The sequence below is a fragment of the Sminthopsis crassicaudata genome, chromosome 1 (genome assembly GCF_048593235.1).
Source record: "Sminthopsis crassicaudata isolate SCR6 chromosome 1, ASM4859323v1, whole genome shotgun sequence".
NCBI lineage: Eukaryota > Metazoa > Chordata > Mammalia > Dasyuromorphia > Dasyuridae > Sminthopsis > Sminthopsis crassicaudata.
Genome location: NC_133617.1, coordinates 39,253,542 through 39,272,659, shown reverse-complemented (window position 1 = coordinate 39,272,659; position 19,118 = coordinate 39,253,542). Strand labels below are relative to the sequence as shown.

The window sequence follows — 19,118 nt, the reverse complement described above, 5'->3', positions numbered from 1 at the left end:
ATCAGATTGCTTGCTGTCTTGGGGAGGGTGAAGGAGAGAGGGAGAAAAATTCGGAACACAAAGTTTTGCAAAGGTGAATATTGAAAACTATCTTATAGGGGACAGCTAGGTAGTACAGTGGATAAGTACCAACCCTGAAGTCAGGAGGACCTGAGTTCAAATCTGGCCTCAGACACTTAACACTTCCTAGCTGTGAGACCCTGGGCAAGTTGCTTAACCCCAACTGCTTCAGCAAAAGAAAACTATTTTATAGTTTTAAAACTACATTTAAATTGGAACAAAAGGTTTTGTAATTGTCAATGCTGAAAAATTACCCATGCATAGCTTATAAATAAAAAGCTATAATAAAAATAAAATTTTAAATAAAATTTAAAAAAGCTAAAATTTTTCAAAAAGAACTATATTTGGAAAAATAAATACTATAATAATAATAAAAAAAAAAAAACTGGCCTCAGAGATTTAGTTCTGAAACCCTGGTCAAGTCACTTAGGCCTTATTTGACTCAGTTCTTCATCTTTAGATGGAACTGCAAAAGAAACGGCAACTCACTCCATCATCTTTGCCAAGAAAACTCCTTCATTTTAAAATGCAATCAATTCCTCTCATTATTTTCAATGTTTATTTGGATATTTATCTATGTTTGGATTTTAAACTAATAATAAGTTCTATAAATTTGTAGATTTGTGCATTTTGGCATTATCTTTGAACCTATTATTTATTAGACACCTCTTTTTCCCTCCCTCCTGGGTCTCTTGTCCAATACTTCGTCCCAAGGTAAAAAACAAACAATTAAAAACATATTACAAAGATGTAGTCCCTCTACCTTCACTTGTGCATGTGGATGAAAGGGATAATTCCATTTGGATGCATATTTAATGCTAATGCTTCATTTGTCACCAGGTATGCATGGCTGTTGTTGGTCTCTCAAGAGTCTAACTATTAAACAGAAAGCGGTTACCTTGCAAAAATCTGCCTCCTTTATACAGATGAAGGGCAAGGGCTGCCTCACACTTCTCAGTGACAATTAGGCTGGTTACTGCCGAGGAGCTTTCAAAGCCAAGGGTGTCTTTCAGAATACATGTGTGACCTACGGCTTCTAGATGATCCCTTCATCAAGAAAAAGCCCAGAAAAGAAAAAAAAAAAAAAAAAAAAAAAAGAAAGAAAAACATTAATATACTACAGGCTAGCTGTTAGAATTAATATTTTAATGAAAATAGATTTAAAAAAATATCTATTGGTTCCAGAGCTGACTTATTTTTGGGCAATCTGGTAAAAAATAGATGTTTTCCCTGAGAAAAGCCTGATAGCTGTTGAAAATGCCAATTTACCGCCTCCTCCCCCCCTCCCCCCCGCCCCATGCTATTGGATGTCTATGGCTATGTCTTTGAAACTACTCTCCTCCAGGACCAAAGATGATAACTTTATGTAGTTTGGTGGCCACAGAATGTTATGCTATTTGTCACCATAACATTTGATTTATCTGTTTCCTGTCTACTTTGTTGAATCCCTCTCACTCTTTTAACTGTGGGAGTCACAGGTTCTACTCTCTCCCCACATTCTGTTCCTTTGGAAACTTATCAATTCTTACAATTGTAGTTGTCACTTTTATGCTGATCATTCCCAAATCTCTAAACTTCAACTTTATCCTGCCCATTCTACAGGGGAATATCCTCCCACTTGGTTGTACTTCAAAGTTAGTCTTCATCTTCCAAAATGAAGTCTTCATCTTCCTCCCCTTAAACTCATTCCTTTATTCTCCTTCTGCTAATAGCCCTTTTATTGTTCCTGTCAGTCAGACTTTACAAATCTTGGGGTGATTTGAACTGCATTCTCTCCTTCAGTCTCATATTCGGTCATTCTTCCTTAGAAATGTTCTATGGTTTTTCCTTCCAAATTGGGGGGGAGAGGGGGTTAGGGGCACAATGCCCCTACAATCTGGAAAATCAGATTCAGTACATTGTTGGTGAAGCTGTCAATCAGTATAACTATTCTGTTAAGCGATTTGGAATTAATTAAATAAAGTGACTTAATTGTCCATACCCTTTGGCCTTAAGATTCCATTACTAAGTTTATACCCCAATTCTCTAAACTGGCAAGTTTCTGAGAAGGTACTGATTTGCATTACTGGAGAGATTTTTTTTATCTGGGAGTTCTGTTTTCCAAAGAGATCACATGACAAAATGCATTTTTCTTTTTAAGAAGTTATTAGCAACAATTTTTTTAATTGATATCTGACAAATGCAAGAAAAAGGTTTTTGTGACTCTAATTTCACTTCTTCATTACCTGATAATGTTGGACATGATTGGTCTTTAATTTCTGATTGATCAGCAGTCAGCAGTGGCTCATTCTACATTCAGATACTCTGTTCCTATTCTTTCTGTCAAGTAATAAATGGGTCTATAAATGCTGAAATTCATAAGGGATGTTCCTATTTATAGGAAAATTGCTTAAAGCTGCAAAATCTTTCAGGTATACAAATAATCACCCCTGAAGTATCTGCTTTGTCAGCTCCCTAATTCTGGATATTGTGCTTTCCTCAAGTATTGATATTTTTTTCTTATGTGGCCCTATAATATGAAGAAAACCTCTTAAGGCTTAATTTAGATATTCAACAGCAGAAGTAGCAGCAGAGTACAAAGTATAGAATACAATGGCTAGATTTGTGGATCTAGAGTCAGAAAGGCCTGGTTTCAAATCAGCTTCAGGCCCTTCATAACTAAGTAATTCAGTTTAAACCATTAATCTATTTGGGCCTCAGTTTCTTGAATTGTAAAAGGAATGGATACATAGATAGATAGATAGATTGAATAAATAAATAGATGGATAAAGAGAGATAGGTACATGATAAAAGAATAGAGATAAGTAGATAGACAAAGATGGATAAAGGGAGAGATTAATGGATAGATTAATATGCAGAAATGGATAGATAGCTGGATAGACAGACAGATAGATAAAAGTATTCTAGCTTCCAAATTTTCAAAGAAATAAAAATATTGGGGCATGGTCTAACTTATTTCTTACATTCTATTCTTCCCAACAATTTCTGCCTATTGACTTCTTTTGGTCTGTTAAACCAAAATGCATCATATTCTAAAAATATAACTAAAATCTATCTTCCATGAGGGAGGCAGAACAAAAGATTATCAACTTCTTACCTAACTAGCTCTTCAAATGAGCTGCTAGGTGACACAGTAGATAGAGTGCTGGGTTTGGTATCAGGAAAACTCATCTTCATAAATTTAAATCTGGCCTTAGACACTAACTGTATAATCCTAGGCAAACCACTGTGTTTTTCTCAGCTTCCTCGTCTATAAAATGATCAAGAGAATGGGAAACCACTCTAGCATCAATGCCAAGATAACCCTAAAATGGGTCACACATATACACAAAACAAACAACAAAACCAAAACTGAAACAAACACCCCCACAAGCCAGAAACTAAAATAGATAGAGTAAAATAAAAAATGTTTAAAATGTCTCATGTTTTGTCATGAAATCCTAGTCCCTTCTGGATCAATAGGATTTTTAAAGTGGAACCAGGCACTAGGAAGCTAGTGTTGAGCAGTCAAGTGAGTTCATAGCCAAACCCATTCCATATGGCTGCTTGGCTCTAAACTATCATTAAGGTCATTTTCTGACCTTTGAGATTGATTGGATAGAAAGACTCACGACTTATCAAGGACTTGTTTGAAAGGAATTTTTGCTTGAAGCTCAATAGACTTCCTCTTTTGTCTCTGGCAGTGCTTATATTATGCAGAGACTTCCTGCCATATCTGCCCCTTTAAAATTTTTTAACCTATTCCCCATAACGCAACTCAAATTTCTGAACAAAGCTCTCCAGCTAAGCTGTGCTCTAAATAATATTATCACGTATGGGTAATACTATCCCAAAAGGAGCTACTCTCCATTTGTATGAAAAGGGAAAGAGGTTAAAAAATACAATAAAGTCCATGTTCCACATTTTTGTTCCTGTATCACAACTGCCCAGCACAGTGCTTGGTATAAAGTAGGTAATTAATAAATGTCTCTTACATGAATACAGGTATCTTCTTAGCCCTCAAAGTACTTACTGCTCCATAGTCTCACACAAGGTGAGTTAATGACAGCACCATAACCAGATGAACATGTACCCCCAAATCCAAATCCAGTACTTGTCCAAATAGCATATTTGTGTGCCATATCATTAATTTGACATTTCAAAACAATCATTCTCAGAATCTCAGATTCTAAATAAGGAGAAGAAAACTGAAGCTGAACTTTTTCTCTAAACATAAAAAAAAAGCATATCTTTCCCTCTCAATTTTAGCAATCCCAAGTCTTCTTTCATTGGTCTCCGGAAAATATTCCTATTAGTATCACCACTATTTCTTTTATATTTTAGAGAATTGGGTAAAATGCACATCCATAACAAAGCTTTTAGTATCCATGTACAAATGCTTATTGTTCATTGTTGTATTATTGTTCCATCAATTTTCCTTCAGAAATACTGATTATTTTTCAATACTTAATATTTTGTGAAAAATGAGGTAGCAATTTCCTTTAGATTTAAAATGCATCTACTGTTTCTCCTGGGGGGAAAAAAAAAAAAAAAGTAATTGTCTAGTTATTTTAATCCTCTAAAGAAATAGGCACAAAACTCTACACACACACATCCCAACAACTTTTTTTTTTTTTTTGTCTTTTGTTTCTTTCTAAATTCTTAGTAATAGTGAGATGATTAAGAATAACAGTACATAACCAACAGGAATAAGATTAAAAGGTTTCATTTCTAAAATATGTAAAGAACTGTGTTAGATTTATAAGAATACAAATCATTCCTCAATTAAAAAATGGTCAAAGGATATGAAGAGAGAATTTTCAGATGAAGAAACTAAAGTCATCTTTAGCCATATGAAAAAATGCTCTAAACCACTTTTGATCAGAGAAATGTAAATTAAAATAACTTTGAGGTACTACCTCACACCTCTCAGATTAGATGACAAGAAAAGATAATGATAAATGTTGGAGGGAATGTGGGAAAACTGGGACACTAATGCATTTTGGAGGAATTATGAAATGATCCAACCATACTGGAGAGCAATTCAGAATTATGCCCAAAGGGCTATCACACAGTGCATATCCTTTGACAAAGCAGTGCCATTACTGGGCCTGTATCCCAAGGAAATCATAAAGGTGGGAAAAGGACCCATATGTGCAAAAATGTGTGTAGCAGCTCTTTTTGTGGTGGCAAAAAACTGGAAAATGAGTAGAGATGCTCATCAATTGGGGAATGGCTGAATAAGTTGTAGTATATGAAGTTAATGGAATATTATTATTCTATAAAAAATGATGAATAAGCTGATTTTAGAAAGGCCAAAGATTTACACGAATTGATGCTGTGAAAAACAAACAGAAGCAAGAATACATTGTATACAATAACAGTAAGAATGTGTGATGATCAATTATGAACTTGGTTCTTCTCAGTGGTTCAATGATCCAAGGCAATCCCAATAGACTTTGGACAGAAAATACCATCTGCATCTGTAATGCCAGAGAGACTGAGGCAAGATAGAGATTAGAGAGTTTTTAATATTTTATTTGAAAGGGAGAGATTTATTGGGACAAAATGGATCCATGGTTTGGTTCCAGGGCTGAATGAGACTATGGTCTCCCAGAATCCAGCATCCAGCATAGAATGTGAGTTCTCAATGACATTCATACACAGTAGCTAACAAAGACAGGAGGGTGGAGTCCAAACTCTGGTGATCAGGAATCTCCAAGCAGGAACCATTAATCAGGTTCTGACAGGTTGGGGGGTAGGACCATAAATTCTAATAAACTGGGAGGTAAGAAAGTGTCTGGCTAGAGACAGGATGTCTGAAAAAATAGAAGTAAAGATGTCAAGTAGGTATCTAAGATAGTCTTATCTTGAGTTTACACACTGATAATTCATTTCCTCTGAGTTATACCAGTCTTAATGAACAGGAGGTGGAGTTTGCAACTAAGGGGATTGAGGCAGAACAATTTAGGAAACTGAGACAGGACCAATTAGGAAAACTGAGGCAGAACAATAAAAGAGAACTGTGGCACAACATATCCAGAAAAAGAACTAAAGACATTGAATGTAAATCAACATGCTATGTTCACTTCTTTTTTCTGCTTCCTTTTTTCTCCTATGTTTTTTTTCCCTTTTGTTCTGATTTTTCTCTCCCAACATTATTCATAAAGCAATGTGTATTAAAAATAATAATTAATAAAAAAATAAAGTATGCATGTATTTTTTCTTAAAAAAAAAAAAAAAAGAATAACAATACCACAAAACTACTTTGCCTCCTAAAAAAGAATGGAATATATTAGGGGATGGTCTTTAAATTCACTTCTTATGCTCTACTCTTTCCATCAATTTCTGACCATTGACTTCTTTGGATCTATTAATCCTAGAAATGCTTTACATTTTAAAAATACCTATCGAAGTCTGTCTTCTGGGCAGGCAGAATAAAAGGTTACTATTTTCTGCATTTAATGATCTTTCTTCTCAAAGATAACTGCAAGCATAATGGCCCCGTCTCCCAAAATTGTACTCACCTTCCCTTCAGCAATCTCTACTAAAAATCTTTTGACGTTTTCATATTTTCCAGCATTTTAATGATAGTTATAAAAACTTCATGCTGGAAGAGTGCTTACAGATGGTCAACCTCGGCCCCTCACTACTAAGATAAAGGCACTGGGGTTCAGAAAGATGAAGTTACAAACCATATCACCACCTCCAACTCCCAATAAAACCTAGGATGGAGATCATATATCTGATTCCTCATCTAATGCTCTTTTCAGAGTTGGACATTTACTCCAGAATCTTAAAGGGATGGTTTGTTTCTTTTCATTCCTATCATTTGAGTCAACTATTTGTTACATATAAAGCATTATTTTAAAAGGAAAGTTATTTCATGGTTCCTAAACACTTAACTCTTATGCAATCACCAAAAGGGCTAAATCCCTTCCTCACCACGGTCCTCCCCCTGAGGACCTGGGTTTAGTTTAGTTAGTAATCATCCACTATGTACTTTCAAATAGACAAAACTTTCATGAGATCAGAAAAGACCTTTGAGGTCACCTAGTCCAACCACCTTGCCAAAGATGACACAAGTAGTAATTAGCAGAGCTAATGTTTGAATCCAGGCCTCACCAACTGTTAAACCAATGCTCTCTCTCAAATTTATGTAAGACATTTGTGCCTCCTCCACAACTGAACTCTGCTTCTCTGGTGGAAATGAGATCTTTATTTCTTCTTAATCCTATAATTTACTCTGGTTCCTTTTCATTCCAACTCTATTTCCAAGGAGGTGGATAATATCCAGAGATAGTGAAAAGAGGACCCAGTTCCAAGTCACAGAACCTCAAAATCCCACAGGTACCGAGAAGCCACTCAGGGTCTAAATAGGAATTCTGACAAAGTCAGCCAGAAAGGGGCTGAATTTTGCAGCCATAGCCTGTCTTGAAGACCATCTAATAAGCGGAAAATGGGTTTCTTCTATATTGGAAGAAAGAAAATACTTAAGATGAAAATGCAAGTATGTTAAGTACCTCCCTCACTTGGGCCTAGTATACAAGCCTGTATTTCATGGGAGCTAGGTAAATAGCCAATGAATGAATGAGTTGAATCTCCTCATTTTATAGATGCAGAAAAAAAAAAAAGATAGAGAAGGATATCTGGCCACAGTCACACAGTGTTAGAGGCAGAAAGGAAAACCCAGTTTTCTAATTCAGGTTCTTTCTAATCATTTATCTAATGCAAACGCATTGCAATTCAAAGTTTTTTTAAGCTCCAACACTGCAATTGTAGTATGCTAGGGAGAAATGTTCTTATTAAATCAATCCAACAAGTACTTCTTGAGATAAATGGTTATTAAATAATAAATATTGGGGAGATCCAAGATTTTTTCCCTTCCTCATTTGGAGATTAAGTTGTAGCTTAGTTCTGGAAAGGAAGAGACAAAAGATGAAATGAAATCTTGGGTTTTTCTCTCACTGTGCTTTTTTTACAATTAATATCATTTGCACCTCACAACAGTCCTAGGAGGCAGGTGCCAATTTAGAGATGAGGCAATTAGAGGAAAAAAAAAAAAAAAGTGGGCTCACATAGCTTGTAAGTCTCAGAGGACAAATCTGAACACCTGCCTTCCTGACTTTAAATCAGGTGTTCTATCTCCTGAAGAATTAGAATGTAAAGAATAGAAAAGAGTTCAAGGAGCACAAGAGATAAGTAGGGATGTTGTGAAGCTCAAATGAGATATAAAGCATTAGACAAAAATTAAAGCCCTATAAAGTATTATTATTATTATCTTACAATCACCAGGTCTGCAGTAGAGTGATGAAGGATTCACACTCTAGGGAAACTTAGGGAAGTCTTAGTTCCCTAAATTTCCTAAAAATGTTTAATGAGCATTAGATAGGTGTGCTGGTAAATGTTTAACAATTGGGCTTTCCCAGGAGGAAAAAAATGCATGCATACTTTTATACTTAATCTAAATTTTTAAATTTTATGTCTAGACAATAAGCAAAACAAAAAAAAAAAATTAAGCCTGAATTTTTTAGCAATGGCTACAAATTAGATTTCTGAGATGTACAACTTTACAATTGTCTCCTGTAGCAAATTAGAGCTGACTCCCAAATAAGTGGGCAAGGATTTTAGGAGTGTTCACCCCAAGTAACCAAGACATTGAAAATTGGAGAAGAAATAAGCAACCAACCCATTGTGAGAAAACAAGCACACTAATTCATTTTTTAAATGATTCAAAATATGTGGGGAAAATATTGGAAATAGGTAACTAAAAACTCTCATACTCTTTAACCCTGCAATTCTATTAGGTTTAGGTTTATTCCTCAAGACGACAATGACAGACAGAAGAGCCAAACATTTACTAAACTACTCATGGAAGCCCCATTTGTAGTAACAAAATGCTGGAAATAACAGGATGCACATATTTAACCTATATCAAATTGTTTGCTATTCTAGGAAAGGGGAAGGTAAAGGAGGGAAGGAGAAAATTTAAAACACAGTTTCACCAGAAAATGAATATTTTAAAATATCTTTATATGTATTGGGGAAAATAGAATGGTATTCAAATTTAAAATGCTGGAAATAAATTGTGTATATACTTAACAGAATGGCTACGAACCATTTCCCATAAAGCTACAATAAAAACATGAAAGAATATTATTGTGCCACAGGGAAATTGAAAATGAGAAATTTAGAGAAAAATGAACTAATGCTTAGTGAAGACAATAGAACCAAAAGAACAAAATATTTAATTAACAACAACAAAGAAGAAAACAAAAACTTAGGTCAAATAGGGACAACATTTAGTAAAAGAGATGTCTTTCCTTTCTGTTAACAAACAGAACACTAGACATTGTAGCACATCATCCCCAACTACTGGGATTAAAGACTCACTATAAAAACTTCCTAGGGAAACTAGAAAGCAATCTGACAGATATTAGATTTAGACCAACATCTCATATCACGTACTCAGAGAGATGGATACTTATAAATAATGATCTAGTCTGAACTAATATTTAGAAGTTGAAGAAACTGAAATCCAGAGAGGTCTCTCTCCAAATCATCCTCCCTTATCTGCCAGTCACATTTCCTAAAGATAGGTGTAACTCTATCACTTTATTACTCAATAAACTTGAATAGTTCCAGTTACATCAAATACAAACTCTTCTGTTTGGCATTTTAAAGTCCTTCACATACTGGTTTCAACCAATATTTCAGGCTTATTCCTTCATTATAAATTACTTCCCTTCTACAGGATAGTCAGAAAAACATCTTTTTGCTGTTTTTCCCACAACAGCCCCTTCTTCTCATCACTACCATTGCTAGTATCTTCTTTCTAAATTGCTTCTCAGTTATATTGTGAATACAGACTTTTGCACTACGGCTCCTTCATTAGAATGTGAATTTAGTACAGTAGTTGTTCAGTCCTGTCTTACTCTTTCTTCACTGACCCCATTTATAGTTTTCTTGGCAAAGATTCTAGAGTGGTTTTGCTATTTCCTTCTCCGGTTTATTTTACAGATGAGGAAACTGAGGCAAATAGTGTTAAGTGACTCATCCAGGGTCATACAGCTAGTGTCTGAGGTCACATTTGAACTCAGGAAGATGATTCATTCTTAGCTCCAGGCTCAGCACTCTTATTTACTGTGTCATTGTCCACTTAGTATGGTACATAATAAAACTCAATGCTAGTTGATGTAACTTGACTTGTTGAATGATTTATGATACACAGTCCTCCCATCTATATATATGCTTTTACTTAGGCTGTCCATCATGTTTAAATATATCTTAACTATGAAAGCTTAGAATCCCTAGTTTATTTAAAAGTGTAGAAGCAAAACCTCCTCTCATATAAGCTCTTACAAAAATATTAAGCAACCATTAATCCATTATCAATCTTTCTTTAATTATCAGTTCCAGAACAATAAGCTCTTTCCCATTCTCCAAGTCAACTACAGGAAGGGCTCCTCCTTTAAAGTAAATTAAAGGGTAGGCCAACCAGAGGCAGGTGGGGCTTGACTGATCCACTCAAAGAGAAAAATGGAGGCTGTTGCTGTCCTTCCTTCTCAAAGAGGACCAAAAAGACATCACTTTGTTAGACAAGTTACAGTGTGTCTGACTGTGGCTGATCAGAGCAATAAGAGCTCAAAATGCTCTACCGCAGATCTGGCACAAATAGTCTATGTGAATACTTGGGATGGATTTTTTAAATTTGCTCATCTCAAGTTTCTTTTGAGCTACTTCCATTCTACTTCATTCATAGAGCACAGCCTCTTCTCTGATGAGGGTACGCCATGTTGGGCAGTCTTGTGCCAGTATCTCCCATGTTGTATAATCAATGAATGACAAAGTTCTAAAATCAGGAAGCTCTGAATTCAAATCATTTCTCAAATAATATTTGTTTACTAGTCTTATGATTTTGGACATGTCACATAACTTCTCAACCTTAGTTTCCTCATTTATGAAATGTGTATAGTAGCACCAGGTTTGTTGTGAAGAACAACTGAGATTAAGTGCTTTGCAAACCTTAAAATGCAATGTGAATGTGGCTATCATTAGCATGATTATTATTCCTCTAAATGTTGAGTTAGGTTCCCATAATGAATCCCCTTGAAATGGGGAGATTATTCAAATTTACAATACATTTCCACTGGGCTAGAACCAATTACCATACTTTCCATACATTACAACTTCTTCAAATACTTTGAACTTGAATACATGTGACCACTTCAGAGAATTCATTATTCTCACTAATGGGGCATAGCAGAGTCCAAAATGACTAGGGTTCAAGAGCATGTTGGAGAGCAAGAGAGGAGTTCTGCCAGTTTGAACACCTCTCTCTGACTTATGCAAAACAATGTTTGAATCTAGATTAATGTTCAATTAATGAACAATTTTAAATAATTAAATATTTAAATATTGTTAAAATAATTAACAATTAACAAAAATTTTAAAAAAATTTGCTTCTGACAACCTTGTGCCTAAAATACAGAATGTTGATATTCTTCACCAAAAGTTTTTGGCCACTTTCTGCTTAAGGTGTCTACTGATTATTTCAGCAAGTGGTGCTTTCATCCAAAAGTTTTATTGTTGCTCAAATACATTCAACTCTTTGTGATACCATCTGGGGTTTTCTGAGCAAAGACACTGAGTGGTTTGCCATTTCCTTCTCCAGCTCACTGGTTTTTTTTTTTTTTTGTTTTTGTTTTTCCCCTGAGGCTGGGATTAAGTGACTTGCCCAAGGTCACACAGCTAGGAAGTGTTAAGTGCCTGAGACCATATTTGAACTCAGGTCCTCCTGAATTCAAGGCTGGTGCTCTATCCACTGAGCCACCTAGCTGCCCCTCCAGCTCACTTTACAGATGAGTAGGCTGAAGCAAAAATGATTAAGTTGCTTGCCTAGAATCACATAGCTAATACATCTCTGAAACTGGATTTGAACTCAGGAGGATGAGTTTTCCTAACTCCAGGCCTAGCACTCTATCCACTATGGCACCACCTTATACTCTTTACCCAAAAGTTACCTTATACCTATTTTGTATATACTTATATCCATATACATTTTTCTTCCACATAGAAGTAAAATTCCTGAAGGTACAAGTGGTTTCATGTTTGCCTTTAGATTCCCAGTATCCTGCACTATACCTGCTACAAGATTAGAGGATTAGATTTTGAGCTGCAAGGGCTTTTAGGAGCCTCTCATTTCATGGATAAAGTGACAGGCTCACGGAAACGCTAAGCAATTTGCCCAAGAACACACAACTAGCTAGACAGTGGTCAGAAACTGCAGCTCTCTACCCACTAGACTATGCCACATGTCTCCAGAGTAGAGGTCTATATTAGATGTTTTTCCTCACTAGTCTCTAAAAACTGAAGCTCTGATATTTGACAGTTCTCACTGGTGTGCCCAATGACATATAATTAAATAGCCAAAACAATTTTCGATCTCAGCTTTCTTACTCTTAAGACCTGGGATCTTTCCACTACAACATATTGCCTCACAGGGATGTTGTAATAAGTTATAATAATGATATATTCCAGATTAAACTTTATAATTATTTCACAAGCTTTAGATGGATATCCTTGGAACTTTTGTGAAATACTTTGTTGTTGTTGTTGAATAAAATTTTCCTTCCTAAAATAGGTCACAATCAACTTCAATGTAAAACAAAAATAATTTTAAGAGATTTTTAAGATTAAATATTTTATTCTAAAGCCAAGTATTAATATTAGGAAAATAATATTATTTAACTGCACTAGAGAATTTTATAAGTAATGATAATGCTTTATGTTTGCTTGCTGCCAAAAAGGTCCATGATTCAAAAAAAAAAAAAAAAAAAAAAAAGGCTTAAATACTCCTGTTCTGTGTATATTCAGCAGTTTTTTTCAGTCATGTCTAATTCTTTCTAACCCCATTTGGGATTTTCTCAGTAAAGATACTGGAGTGATTCGCCATTTCCTTCTCCAGCTCATTTTACAGATGAGAAAACTGAGACAAACAGAATTAAGTGACTTTTCCACAATCACACAGCTAGTCATTGTCTGGGACCAGATTTGAACATGGGAAGATGAGTCTCACTCCACTCTAGTGCTCTTTCCACTGTGTCACTACTTTGATGCAAAATTTGTGGTGTCAGTATTATTTATAAATTAACTTTATTTACATCAGCTCTTACCTATAATTTTGAATCTAGGCAAATCTACTGTATGAACTTGAGCAAGGACTACACCCTCCTATAGAATGTGGCCACTCACTCTCACCTTGAATTCTACAGTCTAGCTTATAACCTCATCATTCAACCAAAACTGTTCCTTCCAAAGTTATCAGTGATCTCTCCACTAACAAACCACATAGCCTTTTCTCAGTCTTCATCCTTACTAACATCACTACAGCTTTTCACACGGTAGATCTCCCTCCTTGTCCTTAAAACTAATTTTTTCTAGGTTTTTAGAACTCTCTTCTCTCCTGGTTCTTGTTGTACCTGTCTGTCTGTTCCTTTGGTCTCCCCATTCCAATCCATCCTCCACTCAGATATTTTCCAAAAGCAGGAGTCAGCCAGGTTACCCTTCCTCCCTTATAAATTCCAGTGGCTCCCTATCACATTCAGAATCAAATATAAAATCTTCTATATTTGACAATCAAAGCCTTTCATAAGCTGCCCTTAACTGTCTTTTCAGTACTCTTACACTTTACATCTCAATATGAACTCTGCAATCCAGGGACACTGGAGTCCTGACTGTTACCCAAGCAAGACCCCCATCTCTCAGCTTTGAGAATTTTCACTGACCATTTTCCATGTCTGGAATGCTCTCCCTCTTCATATCTACCTCCTGACTTCTCTCCTTCAAGGTTCAGCTAAAATCCCATCTTTTACAAGTCTTTCCCAGAGCTTCTAGACTGTAGTGCCTTCCCTTTGTTATTTCTAATTCATCCCTTCTGTCTTGTTTGCATATAGTTGTATATAGTTTGCATATCATAGTTAAGGGACAGGTCAATTCTCTGAGAGCCTCCACAGCTATGAATCATAACATCTGAAGGAGCTGCAAAGCAGTCTTTGCTGACATAGGTGTTGCAGACTATAGGATTGAGATAAATTGGAGGCAGAGGGAAGAGGAGAGGTCAGACAACACAACAGCCTCTCAGCCTTCTTGTATCATCCTCTCACAAGAGGAGAACCATTCTGGGTTAAATCTCCAAGCAGCCACTGTCAAATGGCTCCTATGTATTTCAGCAGCTCTCCTGTGTATTCCAACATATAGTTGATCTAGTTTGTACATTATTAGTATGTGTTATCTTCTCTGTTAAAATTATGAGCTTCCTGAGCATGGAGTCTATCATTTAACCTTTCTTTATAATGCAAATACAATGCATGGAACATAGTAAACATTTAAGAATGTTTCTTGATAAGCCCACTAACTAGAAGGTCTCTAGTCACCCTTTCAATTCTAGAAACTAAGAATTGCAAGTTCAGAGTCTATGATCTTGCAAAAAAAAACTTTTCCCTCACAAGATTCTATAAGAGTAAGACATAGAAAGGCAGGTAGAGGGTTGAAATTACTTTGTATATAGTTTGTATTTCTGTAACTATATATGCTTCCTCTCTAAGAAATGTCATCTTTTGGTGAGTAGAATGCTGAATTTGGAAGAGACCAGGGTTCAAATCCCAATTATCCTATTTACAAGCCATGTGATCCTGAGAAGATTTGTTTGCTTTGTTTTTGGACTAGATAAAAGAGGCCATTTCTGGTCTCAATCACCATTCTAAAAAGTTGCTTGGGCATTGCCTCAGGCAAACTGAGATCTGTTAAAGACCTTCACCTTAAAAGGCTCCAATCTCCCATTACATCTAGAGCCATCTCCAGTCCTCCAGATCTATGTCTGCCCACAGGACCCAGATGGTTCTGGAGGGGAAAGTGAGGCAGGTGACCTTGCACAGCCCTCCCTCACTTAGATCCAACTCATTTGCATGTCATGACATCCCATACCAGATGGTCCTCTTTGAGGATGAAGGACAAGCAACCTCCTCTGTGCCCCAACTGAGGAGCCAATTGGAATTGGTCAATTGGGCAACACAACTCTTTCCTTTCCTTTCTTTTCTTCCTTTCTCTCTGTCTCTCTCTTTGCCTCTCCATCTGTCTCTATCTCTCTTTTTTTCCTCTCTCTTCTTTTTTTCCCCTCTCTTCCTTCGGTCCACATAGGGTATCATACCCTTACCATGGGTGTTCTGCCCAAAGAAATGTAATATATTTGGGTTTTGTTTTGTTGAATTCTCAAACCAACTAACATATCTTAGGGTTAAATGACTAAATTTTTTTCCAGAAGACCATACCTTAAACTCAAATCACTCAGACTCTCATTGATTGGCCAAGCCCAAATTGATCATGGTTTGTCTCAGAGAGACTCATAGTGAATATAAATAGGAATTGTTTCTGTTATCTCAGAAACCAGAAGATCTTCTTTGACCAGGTAAAAAGAGGCCATTCTTTGACTCAATCACTAGCCTAAAACACCCAAAGTGTGTTGCCTCGATCAACCAGATCACAACTCGATCAAACTGAGACAAAACTTAATTTAAAAAGGCCAAGATCTCCCATTTCATCCAGCCTATCTTCAGTCCTCCGGGTCTAGCCACAGGACCTAGATATTTCTGGAGGGAAAAGTGAAGCAGGTGACGTTACATAGCCCTCCCACACCTAAATCAAATCATTTGCATATCAAGACATCACCTCCAGGATTTAGGGTCCTCTACAAGAAGGAACAACAAATAAACAACAAAGACCCGGAACAAGTCACTTCTCTCAGGGTCACAGTTTCCTCAATAATATGATAAGGTTGCACTTTAAGATCCCTCTCAACTCTAAATCTATACACAGCCCACCCCAAAAGGAAAGCAAGCAAATACACTACTGGAAGTCCAGCAGAACACACCCTAATTTTATGATAGGAACTAATTCTTTCTTTTTGTTTTGTTTTGTTTTGTTTTCCCTTTTGTGAGGCAATTGGGATTAAGTGACTAGTCTAGGGTCATACAGCTAGTAAACATCTGAGGTCACTTTTGAACTCAGATCCTTCAGATTCCAGGGCTGGCCTATACACTAGCTGCCCCTAATTCTTTGTTTTTGTCTTTGTATCACCACCCCTACTTGCTACACAGGAATGCCCATGCTACTAGAAGAGGAGAGACAAATATATACATATATATATATATATATATATATATATATATATATATATATATATATATATATATAAATGTTGACAAACCACAGAATCAAAAAGTAAAAGAGAAGTTCAAAAAGGAATACAAAAAGATAAGTAAGACCATGATATTACTGCAGTTTTCAGTGTAACATACTTTAAAAAAAAAAAAATTAATGGCTCTTGTGTTCTTATAGAAAAATGCCAGTCACACAATAAATATACTGAATTATTTATTAATAATTAATTAATTTTAAGATCAGACCTTCTAGAATCCATCAGGCTCACCTGATCAATCAACAAACATTTCTTAAGAGTTACATTTTCCAGGAGCAATGCTAGACCTTGGAAAGATGAAGAAAAAAGGAAATAGCCCTTACCCTCATAGAACTTACTTTTGATAGATATATACATTTTGCTAATGTTGTTGTTCAGTTATTTCAGTCATGTCTGCCTCTGCTTAACACCATTTGTGGTAGTTTTGGCAAAAAATACTGGAGTGGTTTGCTATTTTCCTCTTCAGCTCATTTTACAAATGAGAAAACTGAGGCAAGTAGAGTTATGTGACTTATCTAAGGACACTGCTAAGTGGCTAAGGAAGGATATGGACTCAGGAAAATGATTCTTTCCGGTCCAGGCTTTATTCATTATATCGCCTAGTACTGAGAGAGAGAGAGAGAGAGAGAGAGAGAGAGAGAGAGAGAGAGAGAGAGAGAGAGAGAGAGAGAGAGAGAGAGAGAGAGAGAGAGAGAGAGAGAGAGAGACGAGGGAAGGGGAGAGGGGGAGAAGAGAGACAGAAAGACAGCCCAGCCCAGAGACCTTCTTCTAAAGCTGGCACTTTCTCTGGAATTTATTGATATGAAAAATTGCCTAGACCTAGGATTTGAGAGAGATAAGTACTAGTCCCACACAACTAGACAGAATTTGGACCAAGGTCTTCCTGGTTTCCTAGCAGTCTCTTTTTCTTGAATGAAGTTGAATTGACCCAAATTAAGAATGCATTAAGAGATAGAGTGGGGAAAGGAGCATGATAAAGGGAAGGTATTTTAATGGGATAAAGGGACTTTTAAGAGGAGGGCAGGCTTATTAAAGGAGGGTTGAAAGGATATTAAAGGCGGGAGGAATCATCCTAAGGAATGAGGGGGAGAAGATAAGGAATATTAATGGGTTGGGTGGAGGATGCATTTTTGAAGGGAGGAAGGTGCATTCATAAGGACAAGGAATATTAATGGGAGGAAAGTAATAATAGTTGCTGAGGGCATATTAATGGCAGCAGGGGAGAATGCACATACCTGAGAAGAGAGGTATATTATTGTGGAGGAGGTCTTGATGGGAGAAGGGTATATTAATGGGAGGAAGGGTATATTAATGGGGGAGGGCATAAGGTATATTAATGAGCAGGGGTAAGTAGAATACATTACTGGAGGAGAGAAGAGCCTGTTTTTAGGGAGTAAGTTAAAGAACCTTAAGTGCAAAAGGGAAGGCCATATGGGGAGAGAACATATCAGTGGTAGCAGGGCATAAGGTATATTAATTGGAGAGGAAAGGTACATTATTGGAAAGAAAAGGCGCATTAATTGGAGAAAAGCACGCCAAAGACAAGAGGGCATAAGGAAAATTAATGAACAGAAGGGTATACTTTTAAGAAGGGGAGGGGTTCACGAATGAGAAAAATTTATATGAGGCAATGGGAGAAGGATGAAGAATTAGAGGGAAAAGATGTCTTCATTAATAAAGGGAGATACATCAATGGGCGGTGGAGAAGGCATTAATTTGAGAAAGGACATATAAGGGGCAGATTAGGTGCCCCAAAGGCAGGAAGGCACAAGGAACATCAGTGGGCTTGGGGAGGGTGCATTAATGGGAGAAGGTATATAAACGGGAGTAAGGGAATGTTAATAGAGGAGAGCAGAAGTCATTAATGGGGAGGGAGGGTGCATTTTGGAGAGGGAGTGTTAATGGGAGAAAGGATATATGGAGTAGAGGGGTTGGCTTCTCAGCAGCAGGAAGGCACAAAGCACATTAAGGGACGGCAACAAGGGTCCTCAGTGGAGCTCCGGGGGCCCTCCCTACCGCGCCCAGGCGGGAGCCGGGCCTCCCGGGCCCTGGGGACTAAAGCCGGGCTGCAGAGCCGGGCTGAATTGCGCTGCGCATCCTCCTCCTCTCCCTCCTCCTCCTCCTCCTCTTCCTCCCCCCTCCGGCCCCCGTGCCTCCCCGCACGTACCGGATCCGCGCAGCCGTCACGGCGTTGCCGGTGTGCGGCCGCAGCACGGCCAGGAAGAGGATCCGCATGGTGCCAGCCGGGGACACAAGCTACCCAGGCCATGGACCGGCTCGGCAGAGGCTTAGGCTCCCAGCGCCGCCCCCAGCCCCGGCCCTAGCCCCGCCTCCAGCCAGGCTCCGCCCCCGGCCTGAGAAGCCCCTCACCCGGCCGGCTTGGGATAGGAGACACGAGCGCGGTGGGACTGAGGGGAGGGCGCGATCCCTCCCTGGGTCTACCTCTGACTCTGCTCGAGCCCCTCCATCCGCGGGCGCGGCCGGTACCAATGAGGAAGAATGGGAGGGGGGGGAGAGGGGAGAAAGGAGAGGCTACGAGAGGTGAGCCGGGGATGCTCCCACCTCATGGAGCATCTCAGAGAGCACGAGCGGCCCCTGGTGCCAGGACAAGACGAGATGAAGAAAGGAGGAGGGCAGAGGAGCATCTGCAGCTAACTGGTATTCAGATTCACCAGCAGGCTTTGACATGGCCCACCCCCACTTCCCAGAAGTAATCTCTCCTTCCCGGGGGTTTTCTGCTGCTCAGTTGCTAGCTCTCAGTTCTTTTTACCATCCCTATGCTTACCTGTTCACCATCCGCCCTCTTTCCGTGAGCGCCTCCTGT

At 37.9% G+C, this 19,118-nt stretch overlaps 1 protein-coding gene across 2 annotated transcripts in view; it reads right to left on the bottom strand.

Annotated features, from left to right (window-relative positions):
* The window catches only part of GLT1D1 (glycosyltransferase 1 domain containing 1), a 105,371-nt gene extending 86,495 nt beyond the window's left edge, over positions 1–18,876 (bottom strand). The window contains exons 1-2 of one of the 2 annotated variants that reach the window (XM_074299447.1): positions 18,857–18,876; positions 959–1,107 (exon numbers count right to left, since the gene is read on the bottom strand). In XM_074299447.1, the coding sequence (XP_074155548.1) occupies positions 959–1,107; positions 18,857–18,861 (154 nt within the window). In that variant the 5' untranslated portion in view covers positions 18,862–18,876. Of the gene's footprint in view, positions 1–958; positions 1,108–18,461; positions 18,646–18,856 lie in introns of those variants that run through there. The other variant, XM_074299455.1, reaches the window with a different exon arrangement.
* Positions 18,877–19,118: the final 242 nt, after the last annotated feature.